This window comes from Brachionichthys hirsutus, chromosome 19 (assembly GCF_040956055.1).
Source record: "Brachionichthys hirsutus isolate HB-005 chromosome 19, CSIRO-AGI_Bhir_v1, whole genome shotgun sequence".
NCBI lineage: Eukaryota > Metazoa > Chordata > Actinopteri > Lophiiformes > Brachionichthyidae > Brachionichthys > Brachionichthys hirsutus.
The window spans coordinates 167016-191063 of record NC_090915.1 but is presented as its reverse complement, the minus strand read 5'-3'; the positions used below and the strand labels follow the sequence as shown (position 1 = coordinate 191063).

Below are 24048 nucleotides of genomic sequence, written 5' to 3'. Positions count from 1 at the left end.
CATTAACTAAATATGTACCGCTGTGTTTTGATTTCATTAACTAAATATGTACTGCTGTGTGTAGATTTCATTGACTAATTATGTACCGCTGTGTGTAGATTTCATTAACTAAATATGTACCGCTGTGTGTAGATTTCATTAACTAAATATGTACCGCTGTGTGTAGATTTCATTAACTAAATATGTACTGCTGTGTGTAGATTTCATTAACTAAATATGTACTGCTGTGTGTAGATTTCATTAACTAAATATGTACCGCTGTGTGTAGATTTCATTAACTAAATATGTACCGCTGTGTGTAGATTTCATTTACTAAATATGTACCGCTGTGTGTAGATTTCATTGACTAATTATGTACCGCTGTGTGTAGATTTTATTTACTAAATATGTACTGCTGTGTGTAGATTTCATTAACTAAATATGTACTGCTGTGTGTAGATTTCATTAACTAAATATGCACCGCTGTGTATAGATTTCATTAACTAAATATGTACTGCTGTGTGTAGATTTCATTTACTAAATATGCGTTATAATACTTTAATATTTTTTTCAGAACCAGCTACGTATCACCGGTAACTGACACAACTTCTCCCTGCAGCGCCACGGCGCCTTAACAGTCCAGCGCAGAGCGGAGAATCAGCTGTTCAACAGCGATAGTTTCTCATTCCGTAGTTCTGAACTGATCCGGAGACTTTGTGTTTGTTAAAAACGACTAGCGTTGTGTAACATTCATGATTTAGGCCAGAAATAAATGAGCTTCCCTCCGTTAATGAGCAGCAGCCGTAACGGCGCACTCAAAAAAAAAAAACATGGGAGAGGGCGGGACTTCCCCGTCTACTTTGTCCAATCGACGAGCGCCCTTTTCAGCCACGCGACGCTGCTCCTAAAGTTGTACCTCGCTAGCAAAGTGGTACCCACTGTGGCTGGCCAGACAGAGATACCAAAGATGGGAAGGATGTTCAGCATGTTAGAGTGATTAAGCAAAGAGATGGCAACGTGTTGACAGAGACCAGTAGTGTGCTCGGAAGATGGAAGAAGTATTTAGAGGAATTAATGAATGAGGAAAATGAGATAGAACAAAGGATAGTAGAGGTAATGAAGTGTCTAGGAGAGGCAGCTGTCAAGTTTCTAACGGGGTTGTTCAATACAATCCTAGAGGGGAAGAAGATGCCCGAGGAACGGAGGAGAAGTGTTCTGGTGTCCATTTTCAAGAAGAAGGGAGACCTGCCCTGTTGCTGCTGCTGCTATTTTGCACTACTGCCTGTGATTCTCACTCTCTCTGTGTATATATATATATTGTTTCTTTAAGAGAGAGAATTTAGTTTTGGATTTGATTATGTTATGATGTGTGCCTTAAGCCGTGGGCCTTCTCACAATTTTATTATGTTCGCATAATGACAATAAAGTATCTTGAATCTTGACATAAAGAGTTGTAGAAACTATAGAGGGATAAATCTGATGAGTCGTACGATCACCAAATGGTGATCAAGGCTTAATTGATTTGGACAATAACACAGTGGACTGGATTGCTGCAACAGAGCTGAAGGTCAAAGAACATACGACAGAAGAAGAAGAAGAAGAAGTCTAGCAATGGAGAAGTACAGGGAAGGTCAGAAGGAGCTGCCTTGTGTCTTTGTAGATTGAGAGCAACCTTTTCATGAGTGCTACTTTACAACATCCTCAAGCACAGAGTGCCAACACTTACTTCTTTAATAAAAATAATTTGTAAATTATCTGTTTTTATAGTTTTTTGCAGTATTTAAACACTTAACGCATTCAGTGCGCCCAGTACCAGCGTTTTTTGTTAATTTTGCACTATATTTAAAGACCCACAGAACATTAAGTACTATGACTACGCAAACACCGAACCTACCAAAGCGTGTTCCTACCGTTTTCTGTTCAGGAGTTATTGGCCAATGAGGAGAGGCAAAATTCTCCAAAATCAGTAGTTTTCAACAGAAAACTGAGAAAACGAGCTTTTTGTTCAGAGCGACATTTCTAGCAGATCGCTACTTCGACTCTAGTACGTTTTACTTTAATGACACATCAAACATCTGAACAGTTGTTTACATCTATAAAACAAGACTAAGCGCCAACTCATACTCTCCAGTGTTAAACTACTTATAGTTCTCAGATTACCAGATTTCAAGGTCACAGTCGATAATACAGTAATCTCCAGCAAAGAAGAGATTACCTATTTGGGCTGTGTTCTTGACAAATACCTGTCTGGTGATAGTATGGCAACTAAGGTGATCAAAAAAGTCAATCAGAGAACAAGATTTTTGGGCAGAATGTCTGCTTTTGTCAACAAAAGTGCTCTCCGGACTCTTGCTGGAGCCTCGTTCAGCCCCTCTTTGACTATGCTAGCACCTCCTGGTATTCAAACATCAAAGTGTCCCTGAAAACCAGGCTCCAAACCTCCCAAAACAAACTGATTCGGCTACTCCTCAATCTGGGGCCCATGACCCACCTTCTTCCTGGACATTTTGCTAGCCTAAAATGGCTCAGGGTAGAAGACAGGGTTAAACAACTCAAAATGGGATTGGCATTTAAAATAGTCAATGCAGCTCTGCCCTCAGTCCCCTCAATCCCTGCATACCTGAATAAACACCTCCACAGCCACAACACTAGAGGGAGCTCAAACAACAACCTGATTACCCCCTCCCACAGGACTAACATGGGTAAATCATCTTTTTACAATACTGCCCCCCAAGGGTGGAACGGTTTGACTCCCGCCCTCAAAACATGCACCTCTTTGGCCTCCTTCAAAAAGGCCCTAAAAATACACCTTTCAGGGGGGCAGAAACGGAGATAGTCATCACGACTCTCTCCGGATCAACCCCCCCCCCCCCCCTTTTTTGTCCACCTACGTTGCACATATGAAGTGTCTTTGTAATTTATTGTAATTTATTGTAATTTATGTAATCTATTGTCATTCATTGTCGTTCTGCATCAGTGGTGTAATTTATTTTAGATTTATTGTTAGTTTGCGTCGGTGGTGTAAAATTATTTTTATTTTTCTATTGTTATTTTGCATCAATTGAGCAATTTAATATTGGTTTTATTTTTATTTGTATTGTTAAATTTGTATTGTTAAATGTTGATGATTTATGTACGAAGGACTTTCAACGGAAACAAGACCGCAAGGGCTTTTTAGAAATGCTCCTCTTAGACAGGATGTTTGACTGTATTTGTACTGTAATACATGCTACTGTGTGACTGTACTTGTACTGTAATGCATGCTACTGTTTGACTGTACTTGTACTGTAATACATGCTACAGTGTGAATGTACTTGTACTCTAACATTCTATCTAATAAATATATTCATCATCATCACCTCTGCTCCACCATTTTCCCTCCTTCTCCCTGCATCCTTCCTGTTTCGTCTTTTTTATTACGTTGTAATAAGCGCCAATCATCCACCCAAAAACAGCAGTGTTGTCCCGAACAGGGATGTAGGTCGTCATTACAGCTTGGCGAGGTCTGATATTCACATGCGCAAAACCTTCCTTTGCTGTGGCGACCTCTCACGGGACGAGCCAAAAGTACAGTAACAGATTTGAAAAGTCAGCACATTCAACAGCTGATGTCGGCAGACAGGCAGCACAGTACGCAGGATTTCTCTAAAAACTGCACTGCATGAGATAAACATGTCATATATTTGTGTTTTTTTTAAATAGTTTAATGTGAAGATACCCACAAGTCAACTGTTACTTCAAAACCAAGAGCCAGAAAAGACACATCAGTGTCAAATTAAGTTGTCTCAGACACAAGACACTAGTATATGTCCTGCAAGTTGACCTCTGAACTTTGTCAGCACGGGATCAAACTTAAGATAACTCCTCCCCAAAGACATCAACATAAATGTGTGAATGAAAACGTACTTGCAAATAGCAGGGAAACACTCCTGCAGCCCTTTCTTCTTCACGAGAGAACCCTCGATACAGTACATGATGATGTCCATTACCTGAAGAGGAGGTTGAGAAGGAGGAGACAAAATGTGGGGGAGGAGGAAAAGTAACAAGTGAAAGTCATGTTGTAGATGTTATTTAGTTATCGTCTTGCATCCATGAAAAACCCTTTTGTGTTTCTCGAGTCAACTGCAGCAGAGGATCGGTCACTGGGATCATCCATAGTTAGCAACATAGCACATTCACCTCGACCAGCAGATCCACAACATCTCCTGGCATCTTCTCCACCAGGATGTCGATCACTCGCAGTATCTCAGTCTTCGCTCTGGCCAGAGTGGTGGTGTGAACGTTCTGCTGCGACTGCGAGTTTGCCTGAGCTGCATTGTACCGATGAACCTGGAAGAGAAACGTATCGCTCAGAGGGTGTATATATATCAATGCTTTAGCTAAGAATGACATTTCATGTTGTTAGTACTTCTATTAATATAGCACTGATAAAGTATTTTGTTTTCATATTTTATCGAGAAAAACATCAAAATGGTTGAAAAAAACCATTTTTCCTCCAAGTTCTAAAATATGATGTATCCATGAACGTCTATCGTTATCAAATCAGCTGAGAGATTCCCCTTCAAAGTGCAGAGTTGTTCCATGCTGTGATGTCTTCCCATTTATCCTACTCAGATCTTTCATCTGAAGAAGTCTCTCGGACGGCAGTTTAATTTATTCCATCAGGATCTCGATGACTGAGAAGCTCCATAGGCACCTTTCATGTTCTTTCAAAGTCAGTAACAGGGACACAGAACTGTAATATTAGTCCGTGGAAGTCAGACAAAAACAGCAGGTCCTCTTTTAGTGTTCCTCCGTCGGTTCAGTATGGAAACGGTCTGGGCAAGTCAAACGAGGCTAGAAGATTTGAATAAAAGCTCGAGCTCATTCCACTTCAAACTTCAATGATCACATTTGAGCAATATGTAAAGGAGAGGCTGGTGGAAAGAAGTTCAGTCTCACCTCTCGTGCGATGGTCGTGATGAAGGCCGGTGGGCGGGCTGTAGCAATGAGAGACAGGGCATGGCGGGCGGAACGAGCAGAGTCTGCTGGTGGATTGAGCGGTAGACCCATGGTAATACTGAGGAGAAAGACGGTGAGAGAGCTTGAAGCTTTATTTGAATCCCATAAATAACTATAAACCTAAGGTGATCTCAAGATAACAGATCCTCCACAACCTTACAATAGAATCTTATTTGAACAGTTTATAGACTACAGTAGTCCCTCGATATAATGCGGTTCATCTTCCGCAACTTCGCTGCTTCGCAGAGTTTTAATGCAATTTTTCAGAGCAAGCGGCGCAAGGATGAAGAGGCGCGGTCGGAGGAACTGTGAAATACGCGTGAGTCGCTATTAATCATTTCTCATGTGTTCAACCTCGTAGGTTGATCATTAAAATTAATTTTTTTATTTCTAAAAGCTATCATGTTTATTTGTTAAGCGTTTGTTTTATAGCGCTCTTATTCTCTGTGTAAAAAGAGGCTTTTATTTTGTAGGAGCATAAACGTCACGTCCCTTTTGGGTTTTGTTTCTTCCTGTTGATACATGTAGCCGCTGCCGTTCCGCTGTGCTAAGCTATCCAATAAAGCAGCATGAGAGGCTAAAGACAGCACGAGTAGAATATTTGTTCTTCTGCACTCCAAGCGGCTCTTTCCTCGACCTGCACGCCTTAACATTATTAACAGGAAAACGTTTACTGTACGTACTATATATTTATATTTCTCAAACAAATGTTTAGTTCTGAAAAGGTTTTGATCTTTGGTTTCATTCTATAATACTGAAACAATCTATTTAGATGAATGCCTGCCTGTTAAACGTGTATAAAGTGTGTGGTGAGGGGTTTTACAGCCTTAAAACATTTATGTACATGTATAATAATTAAAATAAATAAAGATGACTACATTGCGGATTTCACTTATTGCGGGTTATTTTTGGAACGTAACCCCCGCAGAAAATGAGGGACTACTGTATTCCTGAAGTAGTGGACACTGTCAATAACGGACCAACCTTCAGAGTCCGTTTAATATCATCTGTCCTGATTGGCTGCTGTTGGACAGATTGAAAGTCTAATTTCTGACACGTTTCTAAATATATAGTCCATTTACTATGCTTGGGATGACTTTCAGTGGTGGTTTAATCCACATTTAATGCTTCATTTACAATTTGCGACAGCAAGATGGTGTTCATGGGGCATAATGAATATAAACCACAGTGTGTGCGAATAGTAATGAAGGAACTTGTCATCTTTATGGCTTATTGATAAATGTTGAACAACTGAGCACTATGGTCGAGAGCAAGAAGGAAAATTGAGCTATAATTCCCATGATTATTATTTTTGCAATGATGCGGAGGAAGGGAGGCATTTGGATCGATAATTTCATAGACAGAGGAGGAAAACGTAATACAACAGAGGAGAGTGGCAGAAATCAAGCCTCACTAATAAATGGAATGAAGAGATTAGTGGGCAGCTTCCAATGTCAAGGCAGTCAATGGGAGCCATTGGCTGGACGATGGCATAATGGAGCCCACCATACAACACACACACACTAACAGCTGGCCACACACCCCAATAAGTACATTGGTGGGTGTAAGGGGGGGAACTTTGTTAAGAAATGAATCCAAGGGAGGGACAGGAATAGAGAGAGAAAGAGGGAGCGATGGGTGGACGGATGATCACAGCTACAGAACCTGCGATTCATGTTGTTGAAATATTGGCAATATATCAGCAATACTGAAATATTGAATTCCACTTGATGGGGTGGCTGTAATTGGAAACAGTCACCACGCTGATATAAGGTGGTACAAGTGCAGAGAGCTAATTGTGCCGACAAGCACAGAGGTTAAAAAGCAACATTTAGAACGTGTAATGAAATAATCTGGATTATTATTACTGTTAGAGGTCGACCACTAGCGGCATCTTAAAGGCCGATGTAGTGAAGGTAATTTAGGATTGGGGGAGAGAGAGAGAGCAACACCGAAAGCTCAGTTGGGCTACACACAACCTAAAAGCCCTCCAACCTCCCAACAAAGACAAACGTAGAATGCGTCAATGAAGATATTACTAATCTTCTACTTTAATTAAAGGGTCACTGACACTCATGAACAAAAGACTGAATACTGAAATAATATTTGCAATATTCATTCAGTATAATATTTACATTATTATATTTACAGCGCCCTAATCCTGCCAGAAAGAGTCCTCTCATTTCTTTTTATTTATTTATCATTGAGTTCTATTGGCTCCAGGTAAATCTACCCGTTTACACGCAGACCCCTGACCATAAAAAAGTGGACAGAATAGAGCCATCTCTGGATGAAAAACACATCCTCGGACCTGAACGACTGCCAGCGAGTCACAAACACGATCTAAGAACGCACTTCTGCAGATCTGTGAGTGAGTACGTGCACGTGTACAGGATACATGGCCTATACGTATGCAAATATAAACATCCTTGAGCCCCCAATTTGTCGGCCAAGTGTGGACCACCTGTATATGGATCTTCTCTGCTCAGAGGTGAAGGATGGTTTAGATCACCGGGTTGGTCACACACATAACATGTCCTGTTAACTCAGCCCTGTCATACAGACCCATGTGATGCTGCTGAAACAGAAACACAGAAAACCTGTTCCTCAATAACACCCTCCAGAACGTGTACAGACTCTGCGTATCTGATGCGTGAAAGGGGCTTCAACGACCACAATGCATTTCAAGTCAGTGCCCAAACTGGAATATACCATCAGTCCCAACTTGGTGTGTGCTTTGATATTCAAAAGCTGACACTAGAAAGGTAGCTTGTAGCAAGCAAATCAATACAGGCTAATCAGCTGGTGTCAACCTCACACCTCTGTGATACTGTTGGAGCTTAATCACTCAAAACCGAACGCCTGCTGAGAAATAAGCATCCGACTTAAGTACACAATGTCCCTCCGGGATCAATGAAAGTATTCAGTAAATATGGAATTGATCAAACTAACGCTAAACAATGTTTTATTTTTGATCCATCATTCGACGGTGGCGCAGGTGGTTGAGCTGGTCGTCCTATGACCAAGAGGTTGGCGGTTCAATTCCTGGCTCACATGTGTCCGCTGTCGTTGTGTCCTTGGGCAAGACACTTCACCCACATTGCCTGTGTGAATGTTGGTGGTGGCAAATTGGCAGCCTCGCTCCTGTCAGTCTGCCCCAGGGCAGCTGTATCTGCCCTAGGGCAGCTGTGGCTAGTAGCTTACCACCACCAAGTATGGTGGGAATGAATAATGCACACTGTGAAGCGTCTTTGGGTGTCTAGAAAAGCGCTCTATAAAATCAAGCATTATTATTATTATTATTTACCTTTAAGGTCACTAATTTCAGTTGAGAATGTTGTGATGGAGACCATCGGGCAGCCATGGAGACCATCGGGCAGCCATGGAGACCATCGGGCAGCCATGGAGACCATCGGGCATCCATGGCGCCGATAGCACGCGATAAAGAGCTCAGCTGGCCAGGAGTCAGTCGGCGCCGTTCGGTTCACGCGTGTTTAGAGAGAACACACACGTGCTGCATTCATTCAGGCACTTCCTGTCTTATTCGTGCAAGTCTTGCACCGGTGGCTGGCGTCAAAGGTCGCTAAACGATTGTGTCGTTAAACGAAACCCCCGATGACCGACAACCTGGCTCACATTTTTGTGGTCAAACATCTTTTAGATTTGCATACGTCTAGGCCGTTTATACTATACATTTACGGCCGCTGACCTTCGTTCATGCAAACTGCTGTACTGTCTTAAAGACTGTGCACGACCTGCTCCCTGCTGACATCAATGGCAATGACGGTCCAGGAGGTGAAGCGGTCCAACTCCAACGAGTGTCTGGCTCATCTCAAGCTACAGTCTGATGCAACACGCATGATAAGGTAAACGCATCCAAAGAGGCAAGGCTGAAAGCCCGACAATGAAATGAGTAAAATCAAAATAAACATTTCTGTTCGTCAAGCTCATTTTGTAGTTTTTGTTTGAAATGTGGGAAAACGTAAAAACTTTAAGTCTAAAACAAAGATTACAAAGATCCCCTGTGACAAGCAGACAGTCACAGAGACTGGTAACGACCGCCATGATGACAACCATCGGGCCACTGACTCAGTCACGCCACCGCCGGCATATAGACACGCGTATCTCAGCTCGGGAAAGCCAAACCGACCAATAAAATCTAAACTCCATCCTCTGAAAACGACCAAATGAAATGACAGTCTGTACGTAATTCTTGTACCTGGATGGGCGCTGCTGCACAACAGTACTGGTGAAGCGGAGCAAACGGTCATACCTCGAGCACAGACACGAGGCCGACATGTCAGCGCAACGCAGACAATGTTGCATCATCATAATGTTACGACCTGGCTTCCATAACTCAGCTCGATAATGCCCGAGTGTGTGTGTGTGTGTGTGTGTGTACAAGCTGTCCACCAGCTACTAAAAACAGATACAAGTTCCCCTTTGTCCCGCGCTCCATCAGGACTCTGAACGCTCGGAGAGGAGGTGACCGTGCACAGCGTTCTCTATTTTCATCTTGCTGCTCATATATATATTACAGAACCTGTTGTCGTGTGCACCGTTCTCATGCCCTGTGGACTGTGTTAACTCTGCACTTGTAGAATGGCACCGCTCAAATCTCATGTTTTATATGTCCTTTGAACGTGTCCATAGTATATACATAGTATGCCCTCCGAGGGACACATTAATAAAGTGGTGAAGTAAGTAAAACCTAGTTACCTGACAGGATGAGTCTTGTGTCTAAATCAAGGCTCCAGCCTCCTCAAGTTCTATCTGGGGTTGGTCTGACCATCATTTCAGTGGCATTTGATGACAAAATACTAATTTTCTTATAAACGCTTAAGCTTTTCATTCTAAATTCAGGCGCATTGCATTAGCGTTCTCCTCCAGGGTATGAAACAGATCAGGTTCACCATCCACCACTGTGTGTTCACGCTGCTGGACTCACTTGGCCAGCTGCTTCTCGGCCTCGGCGCACAGCTCCAACAGTCCCATGAGAACCGCAGACACGTCCATGTACGGCTCCCAGACGGTGAACCCTCGGCCAATCAAATCGATGGCCGTGCGGCGGATGGTGCTGTGGGGGGGCAGCTTGGGGCTGGGAGGCTGCAGCAGCAGGAAGGTCAGTGCCTTACCTACAAAGAGTGGAAACCATAGAATCAGATAAAGCAAAATAGAGCGGATGGGGGGATGGGACGAAGAGCTGCACAGGCCACATCTCAGGATAAACCGTATGCAAGCAATTATACCGATGAAGAGAGTCACGTCTGCGGGACACTAAGCCTGTCAGACATTTTAGCATATTTTGATCCCTTTCTTAAACATATTTAAAACCTAGCTGCAGTGTGGTTACAATAAGGAGCACATCAAATAACACTCAGCACTATAGTACAATAACGTGACTAATCACCTTCACTCGTTCTTTCCCTTCGTTTGTTGCAGGAATGAATATAACAACAAATAGAAATAAGATTAAAAGGGTTCAAGTTCAAAACTCAAAACTTTCCTCCAAACTGTTGAATTTCAGTAAACATGTAAAATCACAGTTGTTATTAGCTAAATGGCTTGTATTACAACATTTTGAAGCGTTTCTGCAGATCGTGGAGCGAGACAAGAGCATCTCAGGTCGGTATGACGACGGCGTCACCGTTGGCAGCCAGGGGCCCACCCACCACGCTGCATGACAGACATTCTAATCTCAAACATGCACTGACAGACATGATATTTGGTTTGGAATCCAAATGTTTCAAATAATGTTTTAGTAAAAAATATTATACGTGCAACACTCACACACACACAAGATAAAGAGTGAGTAGGATGGAGGTCACTCCATAGCTGACCTGACATTTGAGCCAGTCTCTGTGGGGACAGACTGACCATTAAGACTTCAGAAAACATGGCCATCCTCAATAAAATCTCCTCCTCCTCCTACACACACACACACACACACACACACACACACAGGCGTCTAACAGTTGTGCTCTGCTTGTCTAAACCACTGAATCCGGAGGTCCACAGCTTTTAGCAGACTCTATTCAAATAGAGTGGAAGGAAAATCAAGACGGAGAATAAACATCTGCCATTTAGTTTTTTTTAACATTCAGAAACATTGACATGAAACCCGATGAAACATAGTGTGAGGGCTGTTTTTTTGGGGGGGTTTTACCTGATAATGTATTGATCTATTCAAATCAGTGAGGTATGCACAGGACTGACCGGACTGCGACTATGAAGCTGTGGTTTTTTGCTTATTCCGCTGCTTGATTTTACTAACAGATCAATGAAGTTTATTGAAATTTAAATACTACTCAATCCTAATGTGAAAAACATAATATAAAACAGATCACTTGCTTGAAGTATTTATGATGCTGATGACTCTAAAGGTCCTTCAGTCTCCAGACACACGCAGCTAATCTCATCACCTGGACCTGCTGGTATTTCATCATGAGCCCACCTTAAAGAGCGAACCCCCTTCTATAGATTCAAGATTCAAGATACTTTACAAAATCAAAATCTCAATGATATATACACACTGGTTTATACTGGTTTACACACACACACACACACTTTACATGGGCCAAAACATCACTAGGCACAAACATTGTGACATACGTCCAGTGACAGATTTTGCCAGTACACTGTGTTAGCATTGTTGAGCTACTATGCTCTGGATGATAGAGTAAGAAATGTCCTGGTGTTGTTAGCCTGCTGAGACTGAAGCAGGTTAGTGACCACTCATCCCAGCAGGTGATCAACATGATTAGAAAAAAGCCCAGTAATAGACCAAATCAATCATGTTTTTAATACATACATCAATATACATAAAAACAGCAGGCTATAAAGATAAATACTGATGTAGGGATGAATGAACGTTGACCTCCACTTGGTGATTATTATAAATCATCAAGGCACCAATAAAAAACTATTAAAATCCCAATGATACTATCCCATTATGGTTTTATCACCTAATTCTTTTAGAGTATACACTGGTTTAATAGTTGACTATGAAATATGCTATGATCATAAAAAACATTTGGGGGGGGGGGGGGTAATACTGACAGGGTGAGCGCTTGTGCAATATACCCATTACCTGTTATTGTTCCACAAAAAGTCCCACATGTGTAAATTGACACTTGTAATATTGATATATCAGCTTGAAATTGCACCTACATATAAGTGTAAACTCTGCAAAAAGAAAAAGAAATTAAAGCTGCGAGCAGCCTAGAGAGGTTCCTCGAACCCGGAGCACGTTGGGGCCTGGCACACGTTGGGGTACGCGCTTATTCCCAATCCAGGAATGTCAGACACACCCGTACGTCCTCTGGACGTGACTCTGATGAAGTGTGTCAAGTTTGGGACCGATTGGACAATGTATGCTCCTGTTCCTGTAGGTGGCGCTAAGACCATCACAGCCAATTGCATGTACTTGAGTTCAGGTCTGGACTCTCATCCAGCATGTGAAATTTGGAGACGGTCGGATCATGTAAAGTGAAGCTCCAACAGCCACGCACGTCATGGCAAAACACCAAAGTTCGCAAGGCCGCCACGGCAACAGCGATTTGCGAAAACACAAAAGTTTCACAATTTAGCATCGTCAATGCGTCGAGAGGCCGTCGCCCGACTTTGAGATTGATATCTCAAAACCTCTAGGAGGAGTATCGCAAAGTTCGAGACCTATAAAATGGTAAAATGACACATTCAAACAAGGCCTGTGACATCATCGTTGGATGGATCAAAAATCCCTTCGCAATTTAACGTCGCGGGTACTTGGCGATTACGTCACCCGAATTTGACGCGAATCCGATAAAGCGTCTGGAAGGAGTTCGTCAAAGTATGCCGAAAAACGCACAAAATCCAATATGGCCGACATCTGGGTGGGCAGGGCTAATGAAAACTAATTACAAATATGTCTGAAATGACGATTTGGACTTTCCTACCAAATTTCGTGACTATGGGACAAAATACGTTCAAACTACGGCCTCTCGTGCATTAGGGGGCGCTCTGGAGCCCCCGAAACATCCCGAGAGCAATCACAGTACGAGCACGTCAAGTTGGGCGATGCCCGTCTCCTGACCGATTTTCAAGAGTTTTCGCGTATGTTGAGGGGGTCAAAGCTATGTTACAAGGGAAAAAAAACAAGAGGGCGCCAAAGAGCCAATATGCAACCAAAAGTTAAAATTACACAACCGAATCCTTGTAATTACCGGTGCGAACATGTGCGTAAAGTTTCGTGGGTTTTTGTTGATGCTAAAGTCCTCAAAAACGCGTTCGTACATTTCAAATCTTCGCACGCCGTCCAAGATGGCTGACTTCTTGTTTGCGTAAAAAATCTCAAAAATATTTACTAGGCTCGGGACCCCCAGAGGAACGACATACTCAGATTTCGTGACGATCCGAGTACCTTTTCGGAGAAAAAACACCTTTAGGTGGCGCTATGGAGCCCGAAGGCAATATCAAATTCCAGATTTAGAAACTAGACACCAGATTTGATACTCCATATAGTTTTCAAGCCCCTAGGTGCCTGGGAAGTGCCTCAAAAAGCCATTTGAAAATAATAATAATTTCTTAAAAAACAATAGGTTCCTTGAACTCCGTTCTCGGAATCTAATTAAAGCCGCAAGCGGCGTTGTAGGCCCTCGCCGGCCGACAGGCCGATGAGCCGACCCACCGACGCACGCCGCTTTTGTCCTCAGTGCTTCAAAAGTGTTTATATTTGAGCTGCATTAGTCACCCACACTTCAGTCTTTAACTTTATTGGGGTAATATGGGACATTTTGGCCATTGCCATGGCAACAGCGTAAAAAATGTAGCCTGGGTGTCATTGACCTTTTCGACCGGCATGTGTGTGAGAATGTACGTGGCTAATTTGGGACGTTTCCATGCTAATATGCCATTTTCATAACATTGGTGATTGTTTTGTGTCGCACTCATTTGATTAACATGGGGAACTTCGGCCATTACCGTAGTAACACCGTAAAAACAACGACATGGTTACGATTGGGTTTTTGATCGGGACCACATGAGGAAATCTTCTGGTAAGTTTCAATAATTTCTGGCAAACTATTTTTTTAATTCCCAGTCAATTTTTCTTATCGTTTTCTAGGGGGCGCTGCAAGGCCAATTGTCAAAGTTTCACTTTTAAAGTGTCCAGGTAGGAACGGTCAATAAGTGTTTAAAATTTGGTTTTGATTGGAGTGTGTGTGTGTGCAAATGAGATCCATTTTTGGTGTACAAAAACGCTCAAAATTCTACCTCAAGTTTGGAGCTTCGCCGCACGCAAACCGTGAAATGTATAAAAATAATTTAGATAACTTTTGATGCCCCAAGTCTCTAGATGGTGTACACTGAATTTCAGCTCATTTGGTGAAACCCCCGAGGAGGTGTTCGTTCAAATGCACCGTGAGCATTAATGCTGACTCAGCAGTTCTTAAGTTTCAATCCAATATGGCCGCCTTCCTTTGTGTCTGGGGGCGTGGCCATAATAGTATTTTGTTTATGCCCTGACTTGACGCATGTCTGCACAGAATTTCGTGGCTGTCCGACAAAGTTGGCGTCGGACCCCTCCCCATAGGCACAATGCATTGTGATTTTGTGTGTGTGTGCTGTTGAGCGTCGTTGTGTGTGGGTGTGAGTGTGTTGGTCGTCGTCAACAGCATTGCAAAGTTGAATGCCGAGAATGTCAACTTGTCGTGTTCTGCGTTGCAAAAGCAATAGCCACTTACGCCTAGGATAGGCGCTCGGGCCTAATTACGCCTGTGATAGGCGCTCGGGCCTAATTACGCCTGGGATAGGCGCTCGGGCCTAATTACGCCTAGGATAGGCGCTCGGGCCTAATTACGCCTAGGATAGGCGCTCGGGCCTAATTACGCCTAGGATAGGCGCTCGGGCCTAATTACGCCTAGGATAGGCGCTCGGGCCTAATTACGCCTAGGATAGGCGCTCGGGCCTAATTACGCCTAGGATAGGCGCTCGGGCCTAATTACGCCTAGGATAGGCGCTCGGGCCTAATTACGCCTAGGATAGGCGCTCGGGCCTAATTACGCCTAGGATAGGCGCTCGGGCCTAATTACGCCTAGGATAGGCGCTCGGGCCTAATTACGCCTAGGATAGGCGCTCGGGCCTAATTACGCCTAGGATAGGCGCTCGGGCCTAATTACGCCTAGGATAGGCGCTCGGGCCTAATTACGCCTAGGATAGGCGCTCGGGCCTAATGAAGGAGCTTTTTCTTGAAACTAGACAGTGTGTGATGACCACACAGATGCCCTGCTACTTGTGTTGATATGCACAACCCTTATCAAAGGCCAATTTGAACTACATGTACAAAATTTACCCACAAAATAGGAGCCAAAATGATTACAACTGACATACATAATTAATTACTAAAACAAATGCAAACTATCGAATGTCAGCCCTCTATTTTGGAAAATTGAAACAACTTTATTCCAGTCTTTCTTTTTGCATTATTCATGCCATTATTTGGGCAGCACAGTGGCACAGTGGATAGCACTGTTGCCTCACAGCAAGAAGGTTGCAGCTTCAAATCCCACTGGGATTCTGTTCAAAGTTTGCATGTTCTCTCCCCATGTCTGCGTGGGTTCTCTCCGGGTTCTCTGACTTCCTCCCACAACCAAAAACATGCAACTCGGGTCTTACCTGGTTAAATAAAGTCTAAATAAAATTCAATTAGAAAATGAGCATCATTCAATTTAATTAGTTATCTCAATGCACTTTACAGGAGTAGCAGGGAAAGACAGAACCCAACTAGACCCACAAGAGCAAGAACTTTGGCAATGGAGGCAAGGAAAAACTTCCCTTTAACGGGCAGAAACCTTGGACAGAACCTAGGCTCATGGTGGGTGGCCATCTGTCTGGACTGGCTGGGTTGGACTATGCCTGTATAACCTATATGCAAGATTTTATTTTTATGACAGTGACCCAGTGGAAACCCTGAACACAGAAACCTTAGAGGTCATGAGGTTAAAGGTCTTTGTTCAATTTGGGCAGTGAGAGTGACTGTGGGTGGGCAGGTGTGTATCAGACGAGTGTGTGTGTGTTTATACCAAACATTTAATGTGACAATTCCTATTTAAATAAAGAAATGTCATGGACATGAAGAAACATTACTGTAAGTTGATAGGAAGGGAGAAAGGTAGAGACTTGGGTCCATTTCTCATGGTGGACATCTTTGTTTAACGGCAGGCCAGAACCCAAATTAACCGAGAGCTATTGACAAAGCATCAGCTGCCCATAATGAGCGGTTCGTTAGAGCCGCAAACACGTCACAGAGAAGGCGATTAGAGCAGGGGGAGCTGGGAGGGAAACACAGGGTGTGAAATAGTGACAAATCGGTGGCGTTAAAAGTTTACCACATCAAGTGGACTCCACACAGGCCCCCTGCTTTATTTTTCCCTCCATCTGCCCTGCGCCCTTTGCTCGCTCTTCCTCTGTTTGAGCTTAAACTGAGGTGAAGGTAAATCAATGTCCGGGATGAGTTTCACGGGCGGGAGCTGGATCAGACCGGCTCCAGATGGAGCAAAGAGAAGGAAACGTTCCAGTTGAAGAAAGAGGGAGATGGGGGTCTTATAGCTAAAAATAGGATTAGGAAACGACAAGCATTTAGTCAATAGCAACTGCACACAAGAAGAATAACTCTTTAATTGTCCACCACTAAATGGCAGGCAGCAAGCTGGCAAGTTAGGCTGACTGTTACACTGCCTGGCCCAAGCAGCTTCCTGGTTATCTAGCATGCTACATGCTCGAGTTAGCCAATCTGCAATGCAAGAAGTCTTTCTCTTTGCTTCTCTGCAGACGGCCACTTAAATTCACACTAACACACACTTACTAACAAATTATCAATGTCCAAGACATGGCCCATGCTCAAGTTTTAAGTTACTGATTGTTAAATTGAGCTTAATATTCGGCTATACTGATAACAAATAGGGCGGCTCGGTGGCGCAGCGGTAAGCACCGTTGCCTCACAGCCAGATGGTCGCAGGTTCGTCTCCGACTTGTGGCCATTCTGTGAGGAGTTTGCGTGGGTTCTCTCTGGGTTCTCTCCGGCTTCCTCCCACCACCAGAAACATTCTGATTGGTGACGCTAAATTGCCCGTAGGACAATTGCCCGATTGTCTGTCTGCGTTGCCCTGAACTGGCGGCTTGTCCAGGGTGTACCTCTCGCCCATTGACTGCTGGGATTGGCTCCAGCTTGGCCCGCGACTCGATAACGATAATGAATTAATAATAACAAATAAGATATCTAGCTGACGGAGCCAATTCTCCTCTCAGGTAAATGCTGCTAGAATCAGGTAAGTGTGAATGACGGGAAATACACTGGAGCATGCTACAGTTCAAATGTTCAGTGGGGAACTCACATATCAGATATCCACCCAAACTGACCGGCCGAAAACAGGGAAAATCTCAAATCTAAATTTGTCTGAATGGGGTTTGAGCATTTTGACCTTCTGTCTCAATTGGAATATTTCACTCAATCGTACGAAATGGTAAGAATAATGAGAAACTTCTAAAATCATAACTTCAGTAGCATCAACATGTGGTGGTACTGAAGCAATGTGTAAGCTAGCGTATGCCCCGGGGAAGAGCACCGATCGCACCGACCATCACAAATAGAAACAGCACTTCTTCTGTTAGACACGTTTTACTTTCTATTTTAGGAGCAACGTTCCAGAGTATGTCTGTGATGTTAAGACAAGATTAAATATTGTTCCTTCTACGAGTTAGTTCATGGGCGTCGAGGTTGTCTAAGTTTGTGCGCGTGTTTGCATGCATGGGCCAGTTACCCACTATGGTAAGGTCACAACTAAGCACCATCACGCACCACAGCCTATCAGTGAGTGCACAGGCTCTGTGCACGCCCCCCCCAGAGGCAGCCAATCAGACCTTGGAAGCAGCAGGATGGAAGAGTAGCTCTTCTTAGAACAGGTTTGATGCTCACCAAGGTTCATCACTGCAGGCAGTGTGGCACACTAGGCTCAGAGCGTGCCTGTGTGTGTGTGTGTGTGTGTGTGTGTGTGTGTGTTAGTGCCAAGCTCCTTAAGGTGTCAAGCTTGCTGGGTGAAAATCAATCAATACCATCTCTCTGCTCGCTTCTAATCCAACCCTGAAGCTGATTCTTGATCAGTCGTGTAGAGAAAACAAACATGATTCAGTGATGGTTTCCGTATCAGTCCACGGTGCATATAATAATAATAATAATACATTTTATTTGGAGGCGCCTATCAAGAATAACATATCTAAAATAAGAATGCAACAAAATAAAAAAATAAAAAAATAGTAAGTTCAAAAAAAAATTAACGGAAATAAATTACGATTGTGATATGGTAATAAGAAATAAAGATAATTAAAAAAAAAACTAAAAATCAACAGTTGGCTTCATAAAGAGTATGCATTTTTAAACAGATGTGTTTTGAGTTGTGCTCTGAAATGGTGGAAAGAATCAGTGTTTCTGAGTTGGGCGGTAATGAGTTCCAGAGACGGGGAGCAGAGCGGCTGAATGCTCTGCTCCCCATCGTGATCAGACGGGCGGAGGGGACAGACAGGTGTATGGAGGAAGAGGATCTCAGGGTGCGGGAAGGAGGTCGGACAGATATGGAGGGCGAGGTTGTGGATGGTCTTGAAGGTTAGCAACAGAATTTTAAACTGAATACAAAACTGGATCGGAAGCCGGTGAAGTTGTTGGAGGACAGGATGATGTGATGCCTGAAAGGGGTTCCTGTGATGATACGAGCAGCTGAATTCTGGACCAGTTGAAGTTTATGGAGGGATTTGTGAGGGAGGCCAGAGAGAAGGGAATTACAATAGTCCAGACGGGAGGTGACCAGACTATGGACAAGGACAGCAGTAGTGTGGGGGGTGAGGGAGGGGCGCAGACGATTGATCTTCCGAAGATGGAAATAGGCAGTCCGGGTGATGCTATTGATGTGCGATTGGAAAGATAATGTGCTGTCAAGGATGACACCCAGACTCTTAACCTGAGGGAGGGGTGAGACGGAGGAGTTATCAATTGTTAGGGAGAAGCTGTCTGATTTGGATAGAGTGGATTTGGTGCCAATAAGGAGAACCTCGGTTTTATTACGGTTTGTTGTCTTTGACTAGTTGAGAAGATGCTACATTAAATTATTGAAGGCAATTAAAACACACACACACACACACACCAGTCCTCGCTATTTTGCAATCGCTTCTTTGAGTTAGTGCTTATGTCATTGCACTAAAACATGAATAGAAACTGAAATGAAGATACTAGGGTAACCTTAACTGCGGTTTCAATACCTTTTGTTTGTTTACACTAAGAAAAGACAACAGCAGAACAACGCTGCTCTATTGTGCGATTTTAAATTGTGAACATGAAGTGTAGGAGTTGCTGTCCAGTGTGACATCCTGCATACGCACCGAGCATGACAGTAAAAACATCACCGTCCCGATGCGTGCGAGTTGAGATCGCCAACTTGAAAGTTTGTTTTCGCCTGTCAGATTTCAGGCACTTGAATTCTGGTCATAACACAGTAGTGGACATGCAGAGCATCCAAACGGCAATGAGTGTGTTATCTCTCTGCTTACATGTGTGTCTGGCCAGAGAGTAGCTGGACGAGCTTCCACTCGTCAGCCCAAAGCCTTCAGGTGCCTGTCCGCAGGCTCGAGCCCGTCCTGACCCCTTTGGAGGCTCGATCTCAGCGCCAAACTCAGCCCCGATGACCCCGAGAAGCACGATGGCTGTAGCCTGCTTACGGCGCTCTTCGTACGAGTTGGAGATCTTCTTGGCATTTGGTGGAAGGTTGGACAGACAGCCTGGTGAAGACACAAAGAAGACACGAGCGTCAGTGTCCAGCGCTGATTGGAACAGCAATTCAGCGGAACCTCGGTTATAGAACGTCTCAGTAGTTGAACAACTCGGTATTCAAACAAAAAAAAAAAGGAGTTTAATTTGCTTCGAGTGGTGACGAACAAAACATATTTTCTGACACTTTTCTGACACACGAGTGGAGCCGGGGCGAGCAGAACACATGCAAACGAAGGCGGAGTCTAACCGAGTAGGTTCAATTTGAGTCAACCAGCCAGAGGAGAATGACTGTGCAGATCTTTTGCTTCACGTGCGTGTGTTTTTTTCGCTTTGCTCTCTTTAGCCCTTAATGTTGGATCCAAAGAAAGGCAGCAGTAAAACTACTGGAAAAGAAAAGAGGAAAGTAGGGAGAACAACTGTTGAATTGAAGAAGGAAATAATCACCAAATATGAAAATGGCGTCCGTGTCGGGACCTTGCTGCAGTACGGGATGGAGAAATCTAGAATTTAGACTTTTCTTAAGAAAGCTGAGCTGAAGAGAAAGAGAAGGGGAACTAAAACCCAGCAGGACAGTTACCCAGTCATTTCATGGAGGACTCCCTTTCAGAGGAATAACCCCCCCCACCCCTCCCCCTCCCTCCGGACACCGCAGCCAAAGCGGTATATAAATGATACAGAATTGGGTTAAATTAACTTTTACTATGCTTTTGTTTGACATACTATTTACACTTTTACATGTTATCTGTTGTTTAGATACACGTAGATACGTATTAATATAACTGGACATTTATCTGGTGCGTAGGAATGGATTCATCTAGTTTCCATTATTTCTTATGGGAAATAGTGTTTTGGTTTTAGAACAGTATTACGGAACCAATTATGTTTGACAACCGAGGTTCGACATACGAGCGTGTTCCGAGATACGAGTCAGCTTGCGAGCAATATTTGTCTTTGAGATGCGAGCACAAATTTAAGATATGAGCAACTTCCAGATGCCGACGCTAGATGACCGAGCGCTCCGAGCACGCTTCACTCGTTCAGTGATTCTGGCTGCATCTGTGAGTATTCCTGATCAGTGAAGGGTCCAAAGAAAGCAAGTGGTAAGGATGGCAGTGAGGAGAAAAAACGAGAGATGACGGCGATGGAGATGAAGCATGAAATAATCGCTCAACGTGACCGTGCTGTCCGTAAGTGATGGGACACGCCAGTACGAGTGGAGTACATTGATGATATGTACAATCCTCAACCAGAAGGATACTACAAGAACACAGAAGCTTCCAAAGGCGGAACTATTATGTCTGAGTTTATGTATGTGTACGTGTGAAGGTGGAATTACTGTATAAAGTGTTACGTGCCGTCCAGATTTACACCCCTCCCTCGTCCTCGCGCTTCTCACCGCTGTTAGTGCTATTCCTGAAGGTAAAACTCATAATAAAAACACATTTTATCATTCATTGTATCATTTTGTGTCCGTGACTTAAACAAGTTTTTTCCAGTGTTATTAGCGATGATTTGAGTCTTTTTAGACGCCGGAACGGATTAAATTGTTTCTGGTTATTTTATATGGCTTAGGGTTAAAATGATTTGAGTTACGAGCTCTGTCCAGGAACAACTTATTATACTTTAACATTTCTGAAAGCCCAAGTTGCTGTTAAATGACAAACACCTGTACTGCAGTTCCTCAGATGGGTTGTGTGCCAACACAAAGCTTTGAAGGGTAAAAAATAATAATTTCCTAATCACCATATGAGATGGCGTAAATTAAAATGATTACATGATGAAGTCTACTCCATAGCTTGACAGGATGCTCAGACACAAATGACTCAGTAAAAATCAGGCCTTCTGACATAAACACACACACACACACACGGGGCGTGTGTGTAATCTGGAGGGATTGTGTGTTATTCTGGAGGGATTTTGGACACGAGCAAGTGGAATCTCTTTTGTTGTGTGCATGCATGTGTGTTCATTGTGTTCTTCAGACAACACAGTAACCTGTGTGTGTGTGTGTGTATCACAGTGGGCGGTGAGACCTTGAAAAGTTCTTCATAAAATCTGTGTGTATGTGTTTGATATGCACACACACACACACACACACACCCCTCTCCAATGCCTCTAACCCTTGATGCTATTATTTTCTTTGTCTGTGGATGAGTGAGCACAGTATTATTATGGATTTGTATTGCAATGGAACAATAGTTCACACACATTAAACACACATGTGTGCGTGTGCACACACACACGCACACACACACATATAATATTGAGCCGTGTGGGGTGAGAGCACACTGCGAGATGAGTAGCGGGATTGTATCTCACTGCTAAGTGTGCTTCATGTTAATCTTGATGGAGATTTCTCTTAAACTTTCAAAATATAATTACTGCTCAAGTAAAGTTAAATTTGACATGTCAAACTCACGGACGCAAGTACATCAGTGTCGGAATACCTTTCATTCTTTTGGCGAGCATCAAGCAGTGGATGGTGAGGATGAGACTATGGCGCTCTGCTCTGAACAAAACAACCGCCATCGAGTGCTACTTACAAAAATGTATTTCCATGGAAACAACAATGACAAGATCGAATTCAATTCTAATCTATTGCTACGGATATAAAAGAAAAGTTTGGTGATACTGATATAGCTATAGTGAGGTTATTTTCCATTTTCAATTTAAATGAAGAAAGCGAAAAGAAGAAAAGTAATTTATTAAGGTGTCTCACTTTACTGAGTATATTGTGTAGGAAGGTGTAAAATACTACAGTCCAAATATTCAATCTGAAGATCATGAAACGAAGAAAAGGGAGACCGATGCCAGAAACAAAATGCAAAAAATAAAACTAAACTAAACTTTTAAGAACTTATTCTCCTTTTTGAAGTCATTAGAACATGAACGCTTGTAACCATTACTAGTTTTATATTAAATGACAATTGTGGAAAAATTACATTTTTATTTTGTCACTTTGTCTCTAATCTGTAGTCCATTTTTTATCCTCCTGTGTACAAGTCTCAGCCGCCTCCCAATATTTCCATACGCTACTCTGGTTCTTCTTATAATGAGTTCGCCTAAAGCCAGCTGTCAGTTGGACGATGGCTCGGCTGACGGGTTCTGATGAATGGATTAGAGATGGCATCCATCCCCGTCCCAGACTAGGCCACGAGATAACAGAATTAGAGAGAGACTCCAAGCAGACTCACTAAAAAGTTTGAAGTCCAGCTCAGACAGATGGAAGGAGACCAAATCCAGACAAGAAGTTGTATATTCAACTTTCTTTCACGGACAGGAGTGGGCCAGACGCATCGCCACAGACCCCGCCCACCCGGGCCACAAACTGTTTGTCCCGCCCCCATCAGGGAAGCGGTTCAGGACAATAAGAAGCAGCACAGCGAGGCTCAGGAACAGCTTCTTCCCCCGGGCTGTGAAAGCAGTCGTTCCCTTGTAGTGATCTGGGACTCGGAATGGACGCTCTGGGCCTGTCCTGCTGGGGACACTCTGTGCCTGTCCCGCTGGGGACGCTCTAGGCCTGTCCCGCTGGGGACGCTCTGTGCCTGTCCTGCTGTGCTGCTGTTGCTGTTTTGCACTATTTGCTTGATTCTCATTCTCTCGTTGTTTTAGGAGAGATTTTGGTTTTCGTTTTATGTCCCTGTGTGTGCCTGAAGCCGTGGGCCTTCACACGATTTTGTTATGTTAGCATAATGACAATAAAGGTCTTGAATCTTGAATCTTGAATTGAATCTTGAAAACGCACCCGATGAGCAAAGTGTCTGTTGGAACAGCGGCCCCCAGCCGATTTCCTGCCACGGGCCGCTTTCATGTTTAATTCTAAAAAGAGGAATGTATATACTGTAATACCCTGACATACGAGTAGAATTCGTTCCTGGACTGAGCTCGTAACTCAAATTACTCGACTGTCAAATCTATTTCTCCAATTTAAATTAATGAGGGGAAAAGTATTCGTTCCAGCCGTATAAAAACACTCAAATCAACGCTAGTAGCAATGTAAAAAAAAAAAATGTTGTTATTTGTGGATGATTTATGTACGAAGGACTTTCAACGGAAACAAGCCCGCAAGGGCTTTTTTGAAATGCTCCTCTTAGACAGGATGTTTGACTGTATTTGTACTGTAATACATGCTACTGTGTGACTGTACTTGTACTCTAACACTCTATCTAATAAATATATTCATCATCATCAGGGGCTATTGCTTTTGCAACGCAGAAGACGACAAGTTGTCGGACCCCTCGACAAAGTTGACAAGGGGTCCGACGCCAACTTTG

The 24048-nt window shown here is 43.3% G+C and overlaps 1 protein-coding gene across 1 annotated transcript in view; it reads right to left on the bottom strand.

The window, feature by feature from the left end:
• Nucleotides 1-24048, bottom strand: part of LOC137908236 (WD repeat-containing protein 7) — a 142839-nt gene that overhangs the window by 21455 nt on the left and 97336 nt on the right. The window contains 5 exon segments of the mRNA XM_068752611.1: nucleotides 3886-3968; nucleotides 4159-4308; nucleotides 4921-5038; nucleotides 9929-10115; nucleotides 19555-19782. Of these exon segments, the coding sequence (XP_068608712.1) occupies nucleotides 3886-3968; nucleotides 4159-4308; nucleotides 4921-5038; nucleotides 9929-10115; nucleotides 19555-19782 (766 nt within the window).